The 17,743-nt window shown below is 41.7% G+C and overlaps 1 protein-coding gene across 1 annotated transcript in view; it reads left to right on the forward strand.

The window, feature by feature from the left end:
* Nucleotides 1-15,237, forward strand: part of DPM1 (dolichyl-phosphate mannosyltransferase subunit 1, catalytic) — a 96,693-nt gene extending 81,456 nt beyond the window's left edge. Inside the window, exons 8-9 of the mRNA XM_085619144.1 lie at nucleotides 9,904-10,018; nucleotides 11,087-15,237. Of these exons, the coding sequence (XP_085475270.1) occupies nucleotides 9,904-10,018; nucleotides 11,087-11,191 (220 nt within the window). The 3' untranslated portion in view covers nucleotides 11,192-15,237. The remainder of the gene's footprint in view (nucleotides 1-9,903; nucleotides 10,019-11,086) is intronic.
* Nucleotides 15,238-17,743: the final 2,506 nt, after the last annotated feature.

Genomic DNA, 17,743 nt, shown 5'->3' on the forward strand with positions numbered 1-17,743 from the left:
CAAATTTCTTAAAACTACACAGTACTGCAGTACATTTTTTGAGATCCCTGCATGATGTAAAATGTAGCTCAAGAGCCTCAGCTACCAAGCTAATTCGATTAGCTAACATTCAAGGATTTTAAGCTCAATCTAGAAGCATACAATATTGTTGTTCTTCCTAATCGAAAATGTCTACAGCTGGTATTAGGAGCACACACAGGCCTCTGAAGCCATATGCTCATAAATCATTGTGTTGTAATCCGTCTCCCATAACTCGTGCTATCAAGGCGTATTGGAGCCATCAAATATCTGTGGCTCAGATTCCATATATCTCTTTGCTGTTGCTTGATGTGTTTTAAGTGAGTTAGCAATTCTCAATCAACTCCAAAACTCTCCATTTTATTATTTTTAATAATAAGTTTTCTTTTACCACTTTGGGGAAAGTATTACCCTCCTGAATATCTCTACTATCACACGTATCTTGTAAGTCGTGAATTATTTCTACACGTTGAATGTTATTTTCTTCTCATTACCCTTACAAAAATCATCTCACAGTGATCTAGGAAATGTGCCGGGTGTGGTATGTTCAGCCAGCTGTCTTCTGTTGTGTTTTGTGTATTTTAGCCATTCTGCCTAATACTTTCTGTTGGTTATTTGTGTGTGGCACTGGTGTCCAGTAATACTCCCTGGCCATAGCTGTACTGAGGTACTTACTTCAGTTTAGGACTCCTTAGTTTATAAATAATTTAAATGACCGATCTAACTTTCTAAAGTGTTTAAAACTAAATTGCGGCTTTCTTTTGCCACCGTCAACTATATTCTTAACAATCACATGTACAAGTTCGCAAACTGTACTTGCTTTCGGTGTTTTTCCATGCATCGGGCATTAAAGGCGAAGTTGTCCTTTCATGCATCATTCACTAAAAGCGAAGCTGTGAGGTAATACCTTTCTCATCTAAATCGGCTTTCCTTAATGGCAACATGTCACTGTTAACTCTTTTTAAAAAAAATAATTGAAGAACCAACAAATGTACTGAACTGTGCATTGTAAACTATTAATACATTTCCTCTTATAGCACGTTTCGAAAGATCATGATGCATTATGTAGAGTAGGTAAAGTGGTCAACATTTAAGCTCTTACTTTTCTCATTTCCTAAATCATGACCTTCTTTATTGTGACATTTAAAAATATGACACATTTAATCCATGCCATCGAAACCTGTACCAAATAAACATTTACTTGCTGACGTGCTTCATTGAAAGCCTTGGTTTTCATTCATCATTAAAAATTAAGCTTTAAAAAAACCACAGCGACAGGTTAAGGGGGGATTTCGAGGGACACCGCCGAAGGAAAATTAAATAAATAATTTTCCCTCTGCATTGTCCCTCGAAATCTTCCCTTACCTGGCCCCACCGCTGTTACCTGCACGGACCAAAGGTGGGAGATAGTGAAAGCAAAATGCAGGCCATTCTTGGCCGCAGGACAGAGGAAAAGTAGCAGCACGTTTTCTACATGAGCTGGTTATTGTACAGCTGCAGCACAGATTTACAAACCAGTGCGAGGCAATGGAGTGGACTATTATAGCGGCAGATGCCCTCACTGCTGTGGAGGTAAAGCAGGAGAGTAGTGATCAGCAACTGAACTCTGGAGAAAGCGGCTTCATGGAGACACAAAGCTGCCTGATCACAGAGTGACCCATCATACACCTCCGTTGTTGGGGAGGCTTTCTTTAGCAACTAACAAAGTAACCATTTGCAGATACAGCTGTTGTTTCAGATATACTTATATATAGGTGACACGTTTGATAAGTATTGGTTGCCTGTGAATTCACCAGCAATAGCTAAATGTATGAAACTGTTGTGCTGTGGCATAACTGTTAAACAACAGCTGTTGGTTAGGGGTGAGCACCAGTGGAATCCACACGGGGAGTACTATAGGTCTCAGCCTGGTTTTGCACATAGTGTTAGAAAGGCGCCAAAAAGGACTGTTCTCAAGAGACGCCCAGGATCCGTGTAGGTTGGAAAAAGCATACCACTCCCAAATGCAACAAGCAACAAATGGCGTGAATTAGTCTGATCCTGTCTTTGTACAGTGAAGGCTTGACGATTTGAACCATAAAAGGTATAACAAATGTCGCAATGATAGTGGTACCCAAAGTGCTGAAACATCTCAGAGACCACTTAAGTGAAGTGGCCCATAATGGTCAAGATGCCTATAAACACGTCATAAAAGGAGGATTAAATACAGCTGATTCGGTGACCAGGACCATGGCCCATCTCTATGCTTGTGCAGGCGTACCTGGCTGAGATTGACAGACTGTTCAGGGGCCATTCAAGCCACTATTATGGATTTGCTATTTGAAAGAATACATCTCTTAGGGGAGCATTTTAAAGCAGGAAGAGCCACAGCTGATTCTCTTGGCCTCTAGTCACTGAGGAAGGATTACCAGGAGCTCTGAAAGTTTTGCTGCTTCTTCAAATGATTCCAGCGTTGAACCACCCAGGTGCTTCAGCAGCCACAACAGAAGCCTTTGGCAGGCAGTACAGAGGCAGGGTCAAAGGAGGAGGCAAACCGTGTCAACAGCTCTCTTCTTCCCTCCTCTTCGTAGTCTTCTGCACTCCCTGCAAAGCCCCTTTTGCTAATCCCTGAAAGAGCATGTGCTTCCTGTTGGAAGCCTGTTTTTCTTCATTCTGCAAGCCTTGAAAGGTGTCGCATTGGACCAATGGGTCCCTTAGATTATAGAAAGGAGGTATGACGTACCCTTCCAGCAAGCTCCTCACAACATTCCCTTTGGACATAAAAACAACTGCGAATACTGCAGTAGGACATGGCAGTCCTGCTGCAGAAACGAACATTGGTGAAGGTGCCAGAGCAGGAAATCGAGCTGTGGTGCTACTGTTTGTACTTCCTAGTTCCTAAGAAGGATTCCCCTTTTTATCCTATCCCTGACCTCGGCCTCTTAAATATTTACTGCCGGAAGGAAAAGTTAAAAACGCTGTCCCCGACTCTGGATCTTATGGTGCTGGAAGATTACTTTCCTCAGCTTGCAGGACACATAGTCACATACTGATCCTGTTTTTGTACAAGAAGAACCTGTACTTCTTGGTAGGGCCCAGTCACTAACAGTTTGTGGACCTCTCATTTAAGCAAACATCGGAACCTTGCGTCTTCAAAAAGATGATGGCGGTGGTTGTAGTTAATCTCAGGAGGTCGGGAATTGCTGTATACCTGTACCTGGATGACTGGCTGCTCAAAACTGGTCTGTTGCAGATAATGTCACACCATCTGCAGCAACAGCATCTCTGCTGTTTAACTTTTACTTGTCTATTAATGTGCCAGAGTCTCTGCTAGAACCCTCACTGCTCCTCCTGTTCATAGGGGGAAGTACTGGACACACCATCTCTTTGAGCGTTTTCTCATCCCCAGAGGACCTGAGACATTCAAGATATGATTCTGATGTTTCTGGCTGAAATCTGGGAGACACCATAGTGATCTCCCAGGATGCTGCAGAAGCTTTGACTTGGTGGTCAGTAGAGGAGAAGTCCTACCCTCCAACAGCCATGGTCAGAGTACTGATGGATGCATCAACCCTCTGGTTGGATGCTCATCAGGAATTTGGGATCAGAGCTCTCTGATATCCTGAAGAGCAGATTCACTTCAAACTGAGGGGGATTCTTCTAGCACTCAAGGCCTTCCTCCCTTCCCTTCGGGGTCAGGTCATCCAGAGCCTCACACACAATACTACCATGAGGTAGTATGTCAATACGCATGGAGTAGGGTCTGAACGTCTCTGTGGGTAAGCGCTGAGATCTTGGGAGTTGGCTCATCAGCAAGGGATTTGGGTAGTCTCCAACCATCTGGCTGGTGTACAATAGACAGAAAAATATATTTTATGCGCCACAGTGCTAGTTGATGTCTTGTACACCCAGGTGACGTGACTACCTTAATTACTGGGGGACACTGAATCATAAAGTAGTGGCATTGATGTTTTGACATTATGGGCAATCTAAGGTGGATATTTTCACCAGCAGGAAAAATAATAAATTCTACATTTTTGCCTCTAGGGTGGGCAAGTACATTCCTTCTTGTGGCTTGTCTGTTTTCAACTATGAGAGGAAATCCCTACATTTTTGCTCCAGTTCTAGAAGGTTGAATAATTTGAATAGCAGATTTGCTTTCCCTACCTCATAAAGTTTGAGATGTGGCTACCTCCTTTCTACCATTAAGGATGGAAGGATCTTCTGTGTCTGTGTGGTATTGTTACTCAACTGTCCTAGGTCACTGAGTGTGGTAATTGATTCCATAGAAACTTGCTTATGTACATCTGGCTTTGTTTCTAGGCAATACTTAGCTTGAAATAGCATCCCTCACATGATAAGACAGAATCTAATGGCTTGGGTTTCATTAATTGATCTTTGAGCACTATTAATCTTCTCTTGTGTACTTTATACTAAACGTTTTGCTGTGTTTTCCATTTGGTTAGAACCGGTTTCCAAGTCCTTCTACCGATTCAAGCTACAATTTATAACAATGAGATTATTTTAAATTATGTGATTTCCTGCAGGTTGAATTTGTGAAAAGATGTGTTAGTAGACTTACACTCCCTAGCTATGAGAGCACAACCAGGTTGGTGTTAAAATTGTATTGCATTGTGAATGTATTTATATAGTGCTTATGTCCCCATACGAGGCATTGATTCGCATTTTCGGCAAGTCTCACACTGCTCTGGAACACAAGATTAGTAGTTTGTAAGCTAGTAAAAATATATATTTTTTTATCTTAATGCACTAGTTGTGTTAGGTTTGTGCTCTTGAGTTCATGCGTGTTTAGTAGAGTTTGGAGTAGGGATAGAATGAAAGGAATGGAACTGAAATGGGGAAGTAGTGGTCGTGTGTGACTATTGAATGACCTGGCTAAAAAGGAGGGGTGAAAGTTTTAGAAGCATGTTTGGGAGTTCATAGTAGTCAGAAAAGTTTGGGATGAGACACTAGGAGGTGTCATGGGAAGGACGGAAGGGGTTTTTTTTGTTTGTAATAGAAAATGTAAATAATTTATACCTATGTATATACACATGCCACTTATTATAGTTATTAGTAGCAGGAATAACCCTCTATATATGCACCTATATGTAGACAGGAGCAGCAAATTTGACATGGTCTGATATACTTATGTATCTTGTGGTGTAATATATAGTTTTCCTCTTATATAAATGTATCTATCTATAACTGGAGGCATAGTTCAAAGTGCAGCGATGTGTACTTGTACAACATCTCTTTCCTTTGCTGTGAGAAGTATAGTTTGCGATATCTGAGTATACTGTTGTGGTAAATTCATGAGTTTTGAGTATAGTCGTCCTGTGTGAAAGATACAGCTCTAGACTAATCTTCTGAAGTAGAGATGGTTGTTTGTGTATCTTTTGTTTGAGGGTAGATAACGCCATAGTTTGGCTTCTTGAACAGAGAAAGATGTTCCCCCCCCCCTATTTTATTTCTTCTATGTAGGAGTTATGAGGCGAGGAGCCATTTTATGATTTTGGGAGATCTCAATCTCCATTTTAATGACCCTCTGGACCTGGTGGCATCTGACCTCCACCTCGACCTTACTTCCTATGAGTTGGGACTGATCAATACAGAGGCGACACATATCAAGAGGCATTTGCTCGACCCGATTTTCACCAATGCCCACGCAATGATAGCTAGACCACCCTATCCCCTTCCTTGGACAGACCATTTCCTGATTCCTTTCTCCTGGCAAATCGTGGCCACCCCACCTCAACCCCTCAATACTCGTGTCATGGATAGGGTCTCGTCCAAACTCTCTGTTGAGAATTGGATTTCCAACATAGAACTTTCCTACCCCCCCCCTCGGCGCTTGATCCTGTAACTGCAGATACGAACCTTGAAAACTGGCTTACCAACTCACTTGACTCCATCCTCCCCAAGAAAATGATTCAAAAAAAGGAGAAGAGAGCTCCTTCTGCCCCCTGGTACACACCCAAGCTGAAACTCCTAAGAAAAGGATGCAAGAAGCTGGAGCGCTGCTGGAGGAAAGACTGGGCAGGATCCAGCAAAGATGAGTATCGCACTGCTATGAGAGCATATAAGGCTGCTCTGCACAGCACTAAGAGACATTTCTTCGACGAAAGAATCAAAAATTCCTCTAATTCCTCTAGAGAAACCTTTTTAATCATCAAGGAACTGCTCAAGGTGCCTGAACCCCCGCTGGCTCAAGACATCTCAGGGGCCAAATGCAACAAATTGGCGAACTACTTTGACGCCAAAATTCAGAACATCTTAGCCACCTTGCCCCAAGCCGATCATGGAATGGATATAAACAATCAGCCTACAACACTCGACACTCAGCTTGATGCCTTTGGTCCTGTGTCAGTGGACGAGGTACTCAAAACTCTGGCCGACATCAAAAGCGGTTCTCCTAGCGATCCGGTACCCATGCGGATCCTGAAGCAGATTGCAACCACCATCTCTATTCCGGTCACTGACCTTATTAATGCCTCGTTTTCACAGGGAGTGATTCCACCTGCCTGGAAGAGAGCTATCATGAAAGCTCTCCTCAAAAAGCCTCTCCTAGACCCGGCAGAATTGGCCAATTATAGGCCAATTTCACTACTCCCCGGACTCAGCAAGATCGCAGAGAGACTAGTTAACCAGAAACTCTCCCACTTTCTGGAGTCCAATGGCCTTCTTCAGAACTCACAAACGGGCTTTCGCCCTGGACAGGGTACGGATACCGCCCTTCTGGCAGTCGTTGAGGAGGCCAGATGCATCATGGATTCAGGAGGATCAGTGGCAGTGATCCTCCTGGACGTAAGTGCAGCCTTCGACACGGTTAACCATCAGGTCCTAATTCAGCGACTAACAGACATAGGCGTAGCAGGGGCAGCCTTGTCCTGGCTTACTTCATTCCTTAGCAACTGCACCTTTCAGGTATGGGAAAGTAACTCGCGGTCGATGGCAATTCCCCTCCAGTGTGGTGTACCACAAGGCTCATCCTTAAGCCCCACATTATTTAATGTGTACATGGCCCCACTGGAGGAGGTGGTTGCCCCGTTTGTAATCAAAATCGTGAGTTACGCTGACGACACCCAATTGGTCGTCTCCCTATCCCAACCTGCCCAGTGCTCGGACACCCTCCACTCCTGTCTATCAAAAATCTATACCTGGATGTGTGAATCCTCCCTAAAACTGAATGGGTCTAAGACCGAAATCATGTTACTAGGCCATAAAGTATCCCCACTGCCTCCGAATGTCTGGGGGAACCCCCTTCCCCAAAAAATGAGATAAAAAGTCTGGGGGTCTGGATGGAACAGGATCTCTCATTCAAGACTCAAGCAAAAAAAATGGCAGGAGCCTGTTTTGGCCTCCTCCGATCGGCTCGGAAAGTTTTGCCTCTTCTTCCACAGCCCTCTAGGAAGCTGCTGATCCAAGGACTGATCCTGTCCAGATTGGACTATAGTAACGCTATCTTCCTGGGTGCACCTGAAACCACACTTAACAAACTCCAACAGATCCAAAATGCGGCAGCACGGCTTCTCACAGGCACCTCAGTCAGAATGTCAGCTAAACCGGCACTTAAACTACTACACTGGCTTCCGATACGCGAAAGAGTAAAATTAAAATCCCTATGTATTGCACACAAACTGTTGCAGGGTAAGGGGCCCCCCATTCTGAAGAACTTAATCGTACCCTACAAAGCCAACAGACCACTCCGTTCAGATTATGAACGATTGGTCACGGTGCCTAGAGTAAGAAAGGTACGCACAGGAGGACGGCGATTCTCGGTAAACACAGCCAAACTGTGGAATTCCCTTCCCCTGAAACTATGGGCTGAAGCCTGCTATCTGCGGTTTCGGAAACTCTTGAAAACCCACTTCTTTCCGTAATCATGCCTAACTACTTCTCCGGTCTCTCTGTTCTGGCTTAGCGCTGGGATGCTTTCGGGTAGCTATGCGCTCTATAAATCCCTCATTCATTCATTCATTCTTGAGCGTGGGTTCCTTTGTTGTATGTATTTGTTAATTTTATTCTTGATGAAGAGTTGTTGTTTGTTATGTATTGCTTTGTGTGTGATACAAAGTAGCTTGAAGGAGGATCTTTTTGAAACTGGTAACCAGTGTAGTGCCCTCAAAGCAAGGGAGATGTGTGCTTGTGGCTTTACATGTAGGAGGAGTCTGGCAGCAGTTTTCTGATTTTTTTGGAATCTTCTCATAGTAGACAAAGTTGGACCTTGATACAAACCATTAGAGTAGTTCAGTTTTAGTAGGACAAGAGAGGTGGTAGCTTGTAACTTGTGCCTTGTGAGCAAATCCTAGGTGCGGGAAGATACTGCTGTGATTTTAATGTGAGTACGCTTGATTTGGCTATCTAATCCACTCTTGGATTAATTGACAGTTTGGCACCATGTTAATTCCAAGGTTTTTTACCTCCTTGGATACTTTCGGAGGTGGTCCTAGATCATCACATAATTTGTCCATCCGTGCTGCCTAATCCTAGTAGCCATGTCAATGGTAAAGAGCTGAAGAGTGTTTTGGGGCCATCACTATAAAGGTGAAATCTATCATTCAGAGGAAACCATGAAATCCTTTCTATAGTTCATGTTTCCCTGTGAAATGTGGCTTATATACTACTGTATTTGATTCAAACAAATCTGCACAAAACGTTTCTCAAAAAAGGACATCCACTTTGGGTTCTTCATGGCAAGTTTCATGCAGATCTGTTAACCGGGGGCCTGACTGTATAGAGGGTGGCTGGAATCCATTATCAATTCCTATTTTATGCTATACTGTCTGCTTTGGCTCATATACACCTGGACCACGTGATATTCTTTAATATCAAATTTGCCTAATGGAAAACTGATTCTCTGATTGGGATATCTTCAATTGGTACATGACAATTAAAGTACCCTGCAGACTACTATATTTTAATTCAGCAGGGCTTACGGTAATCTTACCAAAAACTATTTTGAATATTTGTAAGACTCAGAAAAACTTCTGCCAAACCTTTTCCTTGAATGCTTTATGGATGCCTAGGATTTTTCAGAGTCTTGATGTCATTGGGACTTTTGTATTTCATGAACCACACAAAGTATGTCAGACAGGCAATTTGTCACTCTTTGTGGAATAAACCTTGAACGGGGAGGTTTTCAAAGCTTCTATTGATAAATGGATTGTCTACCGAACCCTGGACTACTACTTTATTCCGGTACTTTCTTCCGCAGATGTTGTCCTTTCATAGGCAGCCTTAATTAAAACAGTGTTGATTGTTCAATGTCATAGCTCCCAGGGTATGCGTCTTACTCTGTGCTTCTGCTCAACATTGGCTACTTGCTCTAAGATGAAAGTTTTGTTTAGGGGCTTTCTAGGATATGGTGAGAAATACATTTATTTAAACCTTTTAAATATTTGTTTCATAGCACCCCCTGTTTGTTCTTCTTGACTTTGTAATCTTATAGTCTAGAAGCATGTGGCTGGGATGAAAGGTCAAGTTATTTTCACCACCCATGGATGACCCTGGTAACTCTTATACTTGTAGCCGTAAATACCTCCTTTTGGATTGTGTACTAGCCTTAACTGCTCTAGCTATATGAAATATTAATTTAGAATAGATTAAAAGGAAAGACCTAAGTTAAGATGAGAAGATATAAGGAAGGGTAGCTGGAAAAGGAAAAGTAACCTGGGTGGAGCTAGTGTGATCTTGTACCCACTATGACTATAGGAAGGCCACTGTAGAAACAGGGGTACAAGAAGTGTTCCGTGAGTAACTAGTATTTTCTTTAAACACAAAAATAATAAACTATGTTTTTCCTCTTTATAGAGAGATTGATGCTAAATAGTGTCTACTCAGAAGTAAATTTGTTAAATTACCTCTTATTTATTCAAACCTAATTTAATGGATCTTGTGTTTCAGATTGTACAGAAAAGAGATTTTACAGAAACTCGTGGAAAAATGTGTTTCTAAAGGATACGTCTTTCAAATGGAAATGATAATAAGAGCTAGACAGTTGGATTACACTATTGGAGAGGTATATAAAAATCATTTTTATTTGGAATGCTTGACTCCAATGTGTTATCAGCATTTCAGCTTTTAAAATCCCCCACCTATGTACCATATACCACAAAGTTCACGTTGGCTTTTGTATTTCGAAGGAAGTATTTTTTATGTTTCTTTTTTAACATTGTTTAATGGGGGTGGGCGCAACAATATTAAGAATGCATTTAAATTGGTTTATGAGTATTGAAGATAGAAGCGCATAAACTCAGAAATTTAAATCAAGTTATTTTTCTTTGGATTGCCTCAAAAAATGTAACACTCTCTGATGCGAAATCCCCACATTTCACTCTCCTACATATTCATGCCATATTATAAGATCGAGATCATACACATAATTGTCAAAAAATTCGACATAATCTTAAAAATAAATGAACTGGGGCCAAAGTGAGTAAGCAAAATGGAAAGGAGTGGAGCATTATTTTGGCACATGATTAGAGAGGCTTTCATCTCTAGACCACTGGTGCTGCTCTGATTGCTAGTGCTAACAAATTAATCATTTCTAAATGCCACATTTTTTAGTAGATTCCTGTAATCTCTCCTCCTAAAGCAATGCCCAGCTTGCACTTTACTAATCACTGAATGTCCTACACAATTTAGGAATGTCTTGTGATCTACTCCATTGACCTTCTCGTTCTACCACGGACATCATTACCCTGCCCAACACACGTTAGACTAGCATTCGTATGGGATCCCTGTCTTCATCAACCAAATCCAAACATTTGAAGCATTCTAACAGGCTTTGTTAAGGACTGCTTTGTAGATATGAGGAGCACAGCTTGCGGAAGAGAACAAAATAACCTCTTAAACAAGGAATTTTTCCCTGATAGTTGAAATGTAGTTCTTCATTCTAATTTTCACCCAGGAACATATAGTATGCCCAGGTGCTTGCAGTAGAGTGTTTTGGGAGGATAGCATATTTTGTAGTTAAGTTAATTTGTAGATGGCTTCAGTGGAATAATGACTTTCTTTACCTCAGGGATGCACATTTAATCGAAATTAATAGGTGTTGTTAACTGTACTTTATTTTATATTTTCCCAGGTTCCTATATCTTTTGTGGATCGAGTCTATGGAGAGTCAAAGCTAGGAGGCAATGAAATTGTTTCATTCCTGAAAGGATTGTTGACCTTGTTTGCCACCACATGATCAATGTTGACCTCTGTGGACTTAAAAAGAGGTTGTTTACCTTTGAATTTTTAAGCAACATGTCCATTATTTTGGGGGTCACAGGGAAGGTGGGCAAGAACGTTAGTAACTTTGTTAAATATTTTTCCATCCTCTTTGCCTCCAGTTATGAGAGAACATTCACGTTTATATTTGGTGAAATGTGTGCTCTTTCAGTTAATGATGGTGAATGCTATACATTGACTTGCATTGTATGAGTTGTGAACCATGACATACATTTCTTTCAAATGTTTATTGATCATGGATTGGGTTGTGATAAAAAAGGCAACATAAAAATCTTGTTTGGGTTTCTCATTAACATTCACATAAGATGTCTCGTCTTGCTCATTAATGACCTTTTTTTCTCACTGAAAAACTCAAAGTGCTGGGAGCAGACAACCAGGGCTTTGTCATTATAGCAATGTCTTTTTCAATTTCTCTCTTTGTCCTGATTCAATGGCATATGTATATGTCAGAGCACTACAGTTCCCTTTGGACATCGTGAGTAACTCATTCATTCCAGCTGTTTTGTGCTTTCTGGTACTTGTAGACCAGGCCTCGAAAGGATGGCTTAGTCACATGTGATCCAGGGAGACCAGTATTCTTTGCTTTGCACAAGTTCGATAGGTAGCTTTGAGGCATGAACTGGAAGAGGTTGTGACTGTGAAGTTGGAAACTGAACTATGTTAACTGTTTGTAAAAGTGTTATCTTAATTTTGTCATGCAAAAAAGTTTTTTAGAATACCTCTCCAGCCAACAGAGGGAGATGGAGCAAATGTAGATGTCCTTTCACACGTTTTGTTTATATTCAACATTTCTGAACTTTCCAGATGCTCATTGTAAAACGTGTTTTGAAATTTAAAGTGGCAATACTACTGAAATGTTGCTACGGCCTAATACAACAATTCATGATTCATGAAGATGCTTGTTCCTAGTTGGATGAAAACCTAGTTAATGTTCTTTCTATTCTAATGTTTTCCTGACAATCTGTTGATATATTGATTATGCCATCTTTCGTATTCAGCTTTGAAAAGGGTTGCAACTTACAGAATAAGTGAAAGATCTGAGGCTGGTGAAGGGAAACTATATTCTCTGTACTTTGTACATTTCTTAGTTCGAATATGCGGTAAACATCACTAAATTGATAGAGAAATATTCATAGCAGTTTGAATGCATGTGACATCAAAAGTTGAGAAGCACGTTTTTTTAAGTGATTTTGCCATCTGTTTGCTATCACGACCCCTAAAATTGTTGCAGAACTTGAGTAATCAAGAAATTGCTAAATAGTATCTAGATCGAGTAATTTAAAAAGGTTCCAGACATACAAGATGTCTTATCCACCTTGTTTTCTTAAAGTGGGAGTAAAATATATATTTTATGCAAAGTGTTAATTAGTTGACAAAAATATCGCATTAAGCCAGGACTGGTAGCTCACCAAATTGATACATCCACTTCAGGCATCACCATTTGACCACATGGTTACATATCCCTGCCACCTTTCTTACTTCTCAGATATATAATAGGATTAGCATTTTGTTCAGCAATAGCTGACATTTGTAAACCGGGTCAATGTGTGCTCTACAGATACTCATGCTCTCTTTTCTTAAGTTTCCTTTATTACATCACGTGATGCAGTAGTCTTGGGGCAGAGTAAGTCAGATGTATGAGGTTGTTTTAAAGAGGGCTGACTCAGTCCCAAAGCTGTCACCATTTCAAATTACACATGGACTGATTTAAGATTCTGTTTACATTTGAGATGTGATCCTCACATGTGACCGACTGTGACAAAAACCGATGGTTCAGTCACTACCTAACTTAAAAAAAAATATTTCTTTATTGACATTTCAAATTACAGTTCAGTATAACTTACAGTATCAATGTCGAACATTGTCAAACAGACGGCAGTCAAATTTGACCACTCAGTGAAACTGAAAAAATTGAAACAGCAGACCGGTATACAGTGGGTGATAAACTGTTATTCAAATACATACGGTATGGGGGTAATCTATAGCCGTCCTAGTGATAGCGATGTCCAGCCCGGTAGCATTCCAACAAAAACATATTTGGGCATGGCAATCAAAAGTCCGCACAGAAACAAAATCAATTTAACAACAAATATAACATATACAAATGCCTCCCTCCCTAACCTACCCTCACCTCAAGCTTCCATTAACACAAGCAGCATTATGAAAATATTATTCACTTCGTCTCCACCAACCGATTGACGCATAGTCCCAACGTGCAGTGAGTGTGTAGGTTCTCCACCTGAGTGTTACTGCCGAACATTAAGGTGAATCAGCCCTATCAACCATTAGAGGTTGGGAATCTGCCATGTGACTGACCCTTTTCAAGACTGGGCTGATTTAGAGTTCAATGAACCGATTACTCTGTAACAAACATGAGTGATAGATCAACCACCTTATTACAAGTGCTGATATCCTGTGGCCCCTGTAATCAGGCGAACAGATTATCCTTCACATTTGTGACGGACAAACCATCCGCTTAATTGTAAATGTTACCTTGTACAGCTGATCCTGGCATGTGACTGACTATTTATTGCTCATGCCTGCCAGTCTTCCAGCAGTGATGTTGGCATGAGAGGCTCTCCTCCAAATTTACCTGCCTTTCAGACAGGATCCTGATCGGTGAGTACAGTGCTGCCAAGATGATCTATGTCTTGTGTGACAGCTTCAGTCTGTTTTTAGCCAGAAGCACTTTGCCTTCTGGGCTATGTAGTTTAGCTTTTACCCAGTATGTGTGTGTGCTCCCAACTCTCTGCATCTGAAGTGCTATTTGCTAATAAACCAGAAATGGCTGCTGGTACCACATTTAATATGGGCTCTCTGTGCAGATATGTGACTGTTTCCTCACCAGCCCTATGAATCATTTAGCTGCAGATTCGTGAGACCAAGTAATGAATGCAGTGAAATACAAATTCTGTTAACTGCAGCACAATGGACACTAGTATTGCCGTCGAAAATGCACAGATTGCCTAAGGTATACACAGGTGACAACTTGGACTTTGCATTTCAGATAGTTTCAACCCTCAAATGATTGAGTCCTTCTCAGCACATGAAAAACAAACATACCATCAAAGAGGTGAGAGCCAGGTCTCTGACAGCTAGCTCCATCCGGGTCTTCAGAATGTCATGAAGTTCAACACATTAGTAGGAAGTTTGTTGTTTAAAAGCTTACACTTCAAGCTTGTCACACAAATAAGGGGCAAGTGCAGGCATTCAAAGATCGTACGTATAATAATTTGATAAAATTACAAAGTGTTTTGTTATCGCTTTCCATTGACGTTTTTTAGAATTTCTACCTACAAGTGCAAATCATGTTCTTCCATAACAGTCGTGTGCAAAGTTACAGATGGCTTTTTAATTTACTTTATCTTCTGCATAAATGAACTTATGCCCTCAAATATGTTGTCTTTTATCTCACCTAGCTATATGAAAAAAAACATTTTGGCTGGCGAAATATTGTAGCTGTTAAACACTGTCCCCTTTCTGTGTTGGTATAATCCAAACATGAACACGTATTATTTGACTAAAACATTTTTCTCAGTGTTTCAAAGTACCAACCTTTAAAGTTCAAGTAACCACTGTAGGGCATTTAATTACAAAACATGCTGAGGGTGTAGTTATCCGCAGTTGCCCAGTGCTAGTCCATCTTCTGTTAATACATTTTTAGGCTTAAGTGATGTAAATGGATGTGTCCACGTTTCTTCATAGAGACACCAAGCATCATATTAAACAGTCCTGTTGAATTATGTTACTGTTCCAATGGGTTATGTTTACTTCGTCACTTGTATTTATCCAACTTTACCTTGACGTCAGTTAAGCAATATTGATCAAATCCAACACTCTGCTGACGCTAGTTTTTGCTGTGGGGTGGGGTTCTATTTTTTCAAGGCTATGTGGACATAAAACCAATGCATATTTTCTATTATTATGGTGACACACATGCGTATAATTCAGCATAATAGTCATGTGTATATGTGAATAAAACATATATTTGTTTAACATGCACTTTTCCGTTAACATGGCGTGCTTCTCTCATATGTTACCGCAAACTCTATTTAATCTTTAATTGTTCACATAATATACATTGTACCACTTATTTTTCTGACATTCTCATCTCTTTCTGCGTTCCTATATGCATTGTATTTAGGACCTTGCAATATTCGGAGTGAACTCCAAGCCATTGTATTCTGTTGGCAATTGTGTGATAATGGAGTTTGACCTGATCTCCTAAGTGTCTCAAAATGTTGAGATAAATGCACAGTACCTGGCAGATAGCAGTCTGTTAGCAATTGCAGACATATATTAATTGTGGCGGTAAAATTTCAAAATATCAAGTAAAAAGCACATTTATAGATCACATTTGGGTTCTATAGCGTTAAATTACATTTGTTTCTGATTATGACTAAGTATTGTTCATTCATCTCTCGGTCTGTATTAACTCTAACCTTCGATCCTCTTCTACTATAAACAAATCAAAATTCTAAGATAATCATGTATTTTGTTTTTACTCGTATCACATTAATTTATTGATTATTTGAATGTTTAAATTCCAAACAGCTTGAACCTTTTCAATCTCAATTTGTTTGTCACTTTACTTTCAAAGTAATGGTAATAGTGACACGCTCTTGATAAGGCATTTGAAAAGTTCAAGGAAAAAGTACTTCATGTATATACAGCTGCTCTCCTTTCTTACTAGTCCAGTATAAGATCTAAAAAGTCACTTCCTCACCTGAGAAAAGGGTCACAAGCTCCTTGCAAGATCACCATTGTAGCAAACGTCCGTGTCATTCTGAAACATCTTTTATACTTGATCATGTGATTTTGTTTTTTCTCTGCTGAAACTGCATTGAGTGTGGTCCAACCCAGAAGTAGAAGCATCCGTACCAAATTGGGTACCATTTCATTACATTAAGTTATAATGCCATCATATTGGTATGTCATGTTTTATACACTTCCTACTAGTAGTAGAATAAACTTTAAGTTAAATAAAATCTAATTATCAACTCAACAATAGAGATTATTTCACTGTCTGAGAATACAAATGATTTACTTAATCTTACTAATTTAATTTGCTTTTGTTCATGGTAGAATTGTCACATTGTATATACATCAGACATTGGACAAGAATGTAAAATCAAAGCTAACAAAACCTAACAGAAACTACTAAAGTCCTTGTCAAGTTATATAGCCATCACACACTCCTTGTGCGTTCATTTGATATGGGTGTCTCTTAAAGAAAATTTCTTGAAATTAAGTCCACTATAATGGTCATCTCCCAAGCCATCCAGGACAGCCTGTATCACTGTTCACTGGGCTTCTATATTTCTGTTAGCTGTTCAGTCATTGTCCACAGTCATCGATAATTTGCATGATGGGAGACTCCGTATATTTTTTAAAAAGCCTACACGTTTGGGCCCTCCTATTTTGGGGCTCCTCGGGACCATACACAAGAATTTGTTCAGTTTGAGAATCGCACCTTTGAACAAACGTGGGCAAATTGAGCAAACATCGCTCAAAACAAGTGTGTGCAGCTATAGAGAATGGCACCTTGTGTTAATTTCAAAAATAGACTGTACCCAACTACTAGAATCAATAAAATATACATGCAAGGTATGGAGCTTAGAAATATGTAATAGAATATCTCGGGCTTTAAGACTTGCACGTATTGTGGACATAGTTTGTCCCCGGGGGCTGGTTTCCGGCCTCCCGGGGGCGTGGACTCTCTGCGGGTGATGCGGCCCCGCGTGTCGTCCTATCCACCGTTTCTCGGTGTTGGGGCATCAAGAGTCCAAATGGAGACATATGTGGCAGCTTTGCAGGCCTCAGTGGCGTCTCCTCCTCTTCCCCTCCTGGGGTGTTGGCGGACCCCTCGCTCTGCGCAGGGCCCTCTGCGGCGCCGCCGGTGGCTCCGGCCCTGGCACTGACTGGTTCGGATCCAGGCTTGGGGGATGTGGTGCGGCTCCTCTGGGGCACCTCCTTCAGGCCACGGCATCTCTGCCTCACCGCAAACTCCCACGGGGGTCCCTGTGGTGTCGCGGGAGGTCGCCGGGGCTCGGGTCGCATCCCCGAGCCCCTCTCGGTCCTTTGCTAGGGTGGTCCTGTCTAAGGCCGAGGTGACGGCGCCGGCAGCAGCTGGACCGTGCGGAGCCACAGGGGTCGGTGGACCCTCCACGTCGTGGCTGGGGGCAGACCCCTCGTCCCTCTCCGGGCCCCTCTCGTCCCTCCCCACAGGTGGCTGCCTTGTCGGAGGGTGAGTCGGAGGTTGAATCGTCCCTTGCGCTGCCGCCGCATGGGTTGCCGAGCGATCTTCGCCTCATTCTGGGTTGCGGCTGTCGGAGGGCTTCGTGCCACTCCCCAGGCCCGTTCCGCCGCCGCGCAGGTGGCTGCCTCGGCAGGGGTCGGGTCGGCGTCACTCCGGTGCCGCCCCGGGGCCGGTGCGGCTCCAGCTCTACTCCGGTCTCCACTCCAGTCCCCGGTGCAGGGTGACTTGGAGGTCCCTTGTCCGACTGGT

The sequence above is a fragment of the Triturus cristatus genome, chromosome 7 (assembly GCF_964204655.1).
Source record: "Triturus cristatus chromosome 7, aTriCri1.1, whole genome shotgun sequence".
Classification (NCBI taxonomy): Eukaryota; Metazoa; Chordata; class Amphibia; order Caudata; family Salamandridae; genus Triturus; species Triturus cristatus.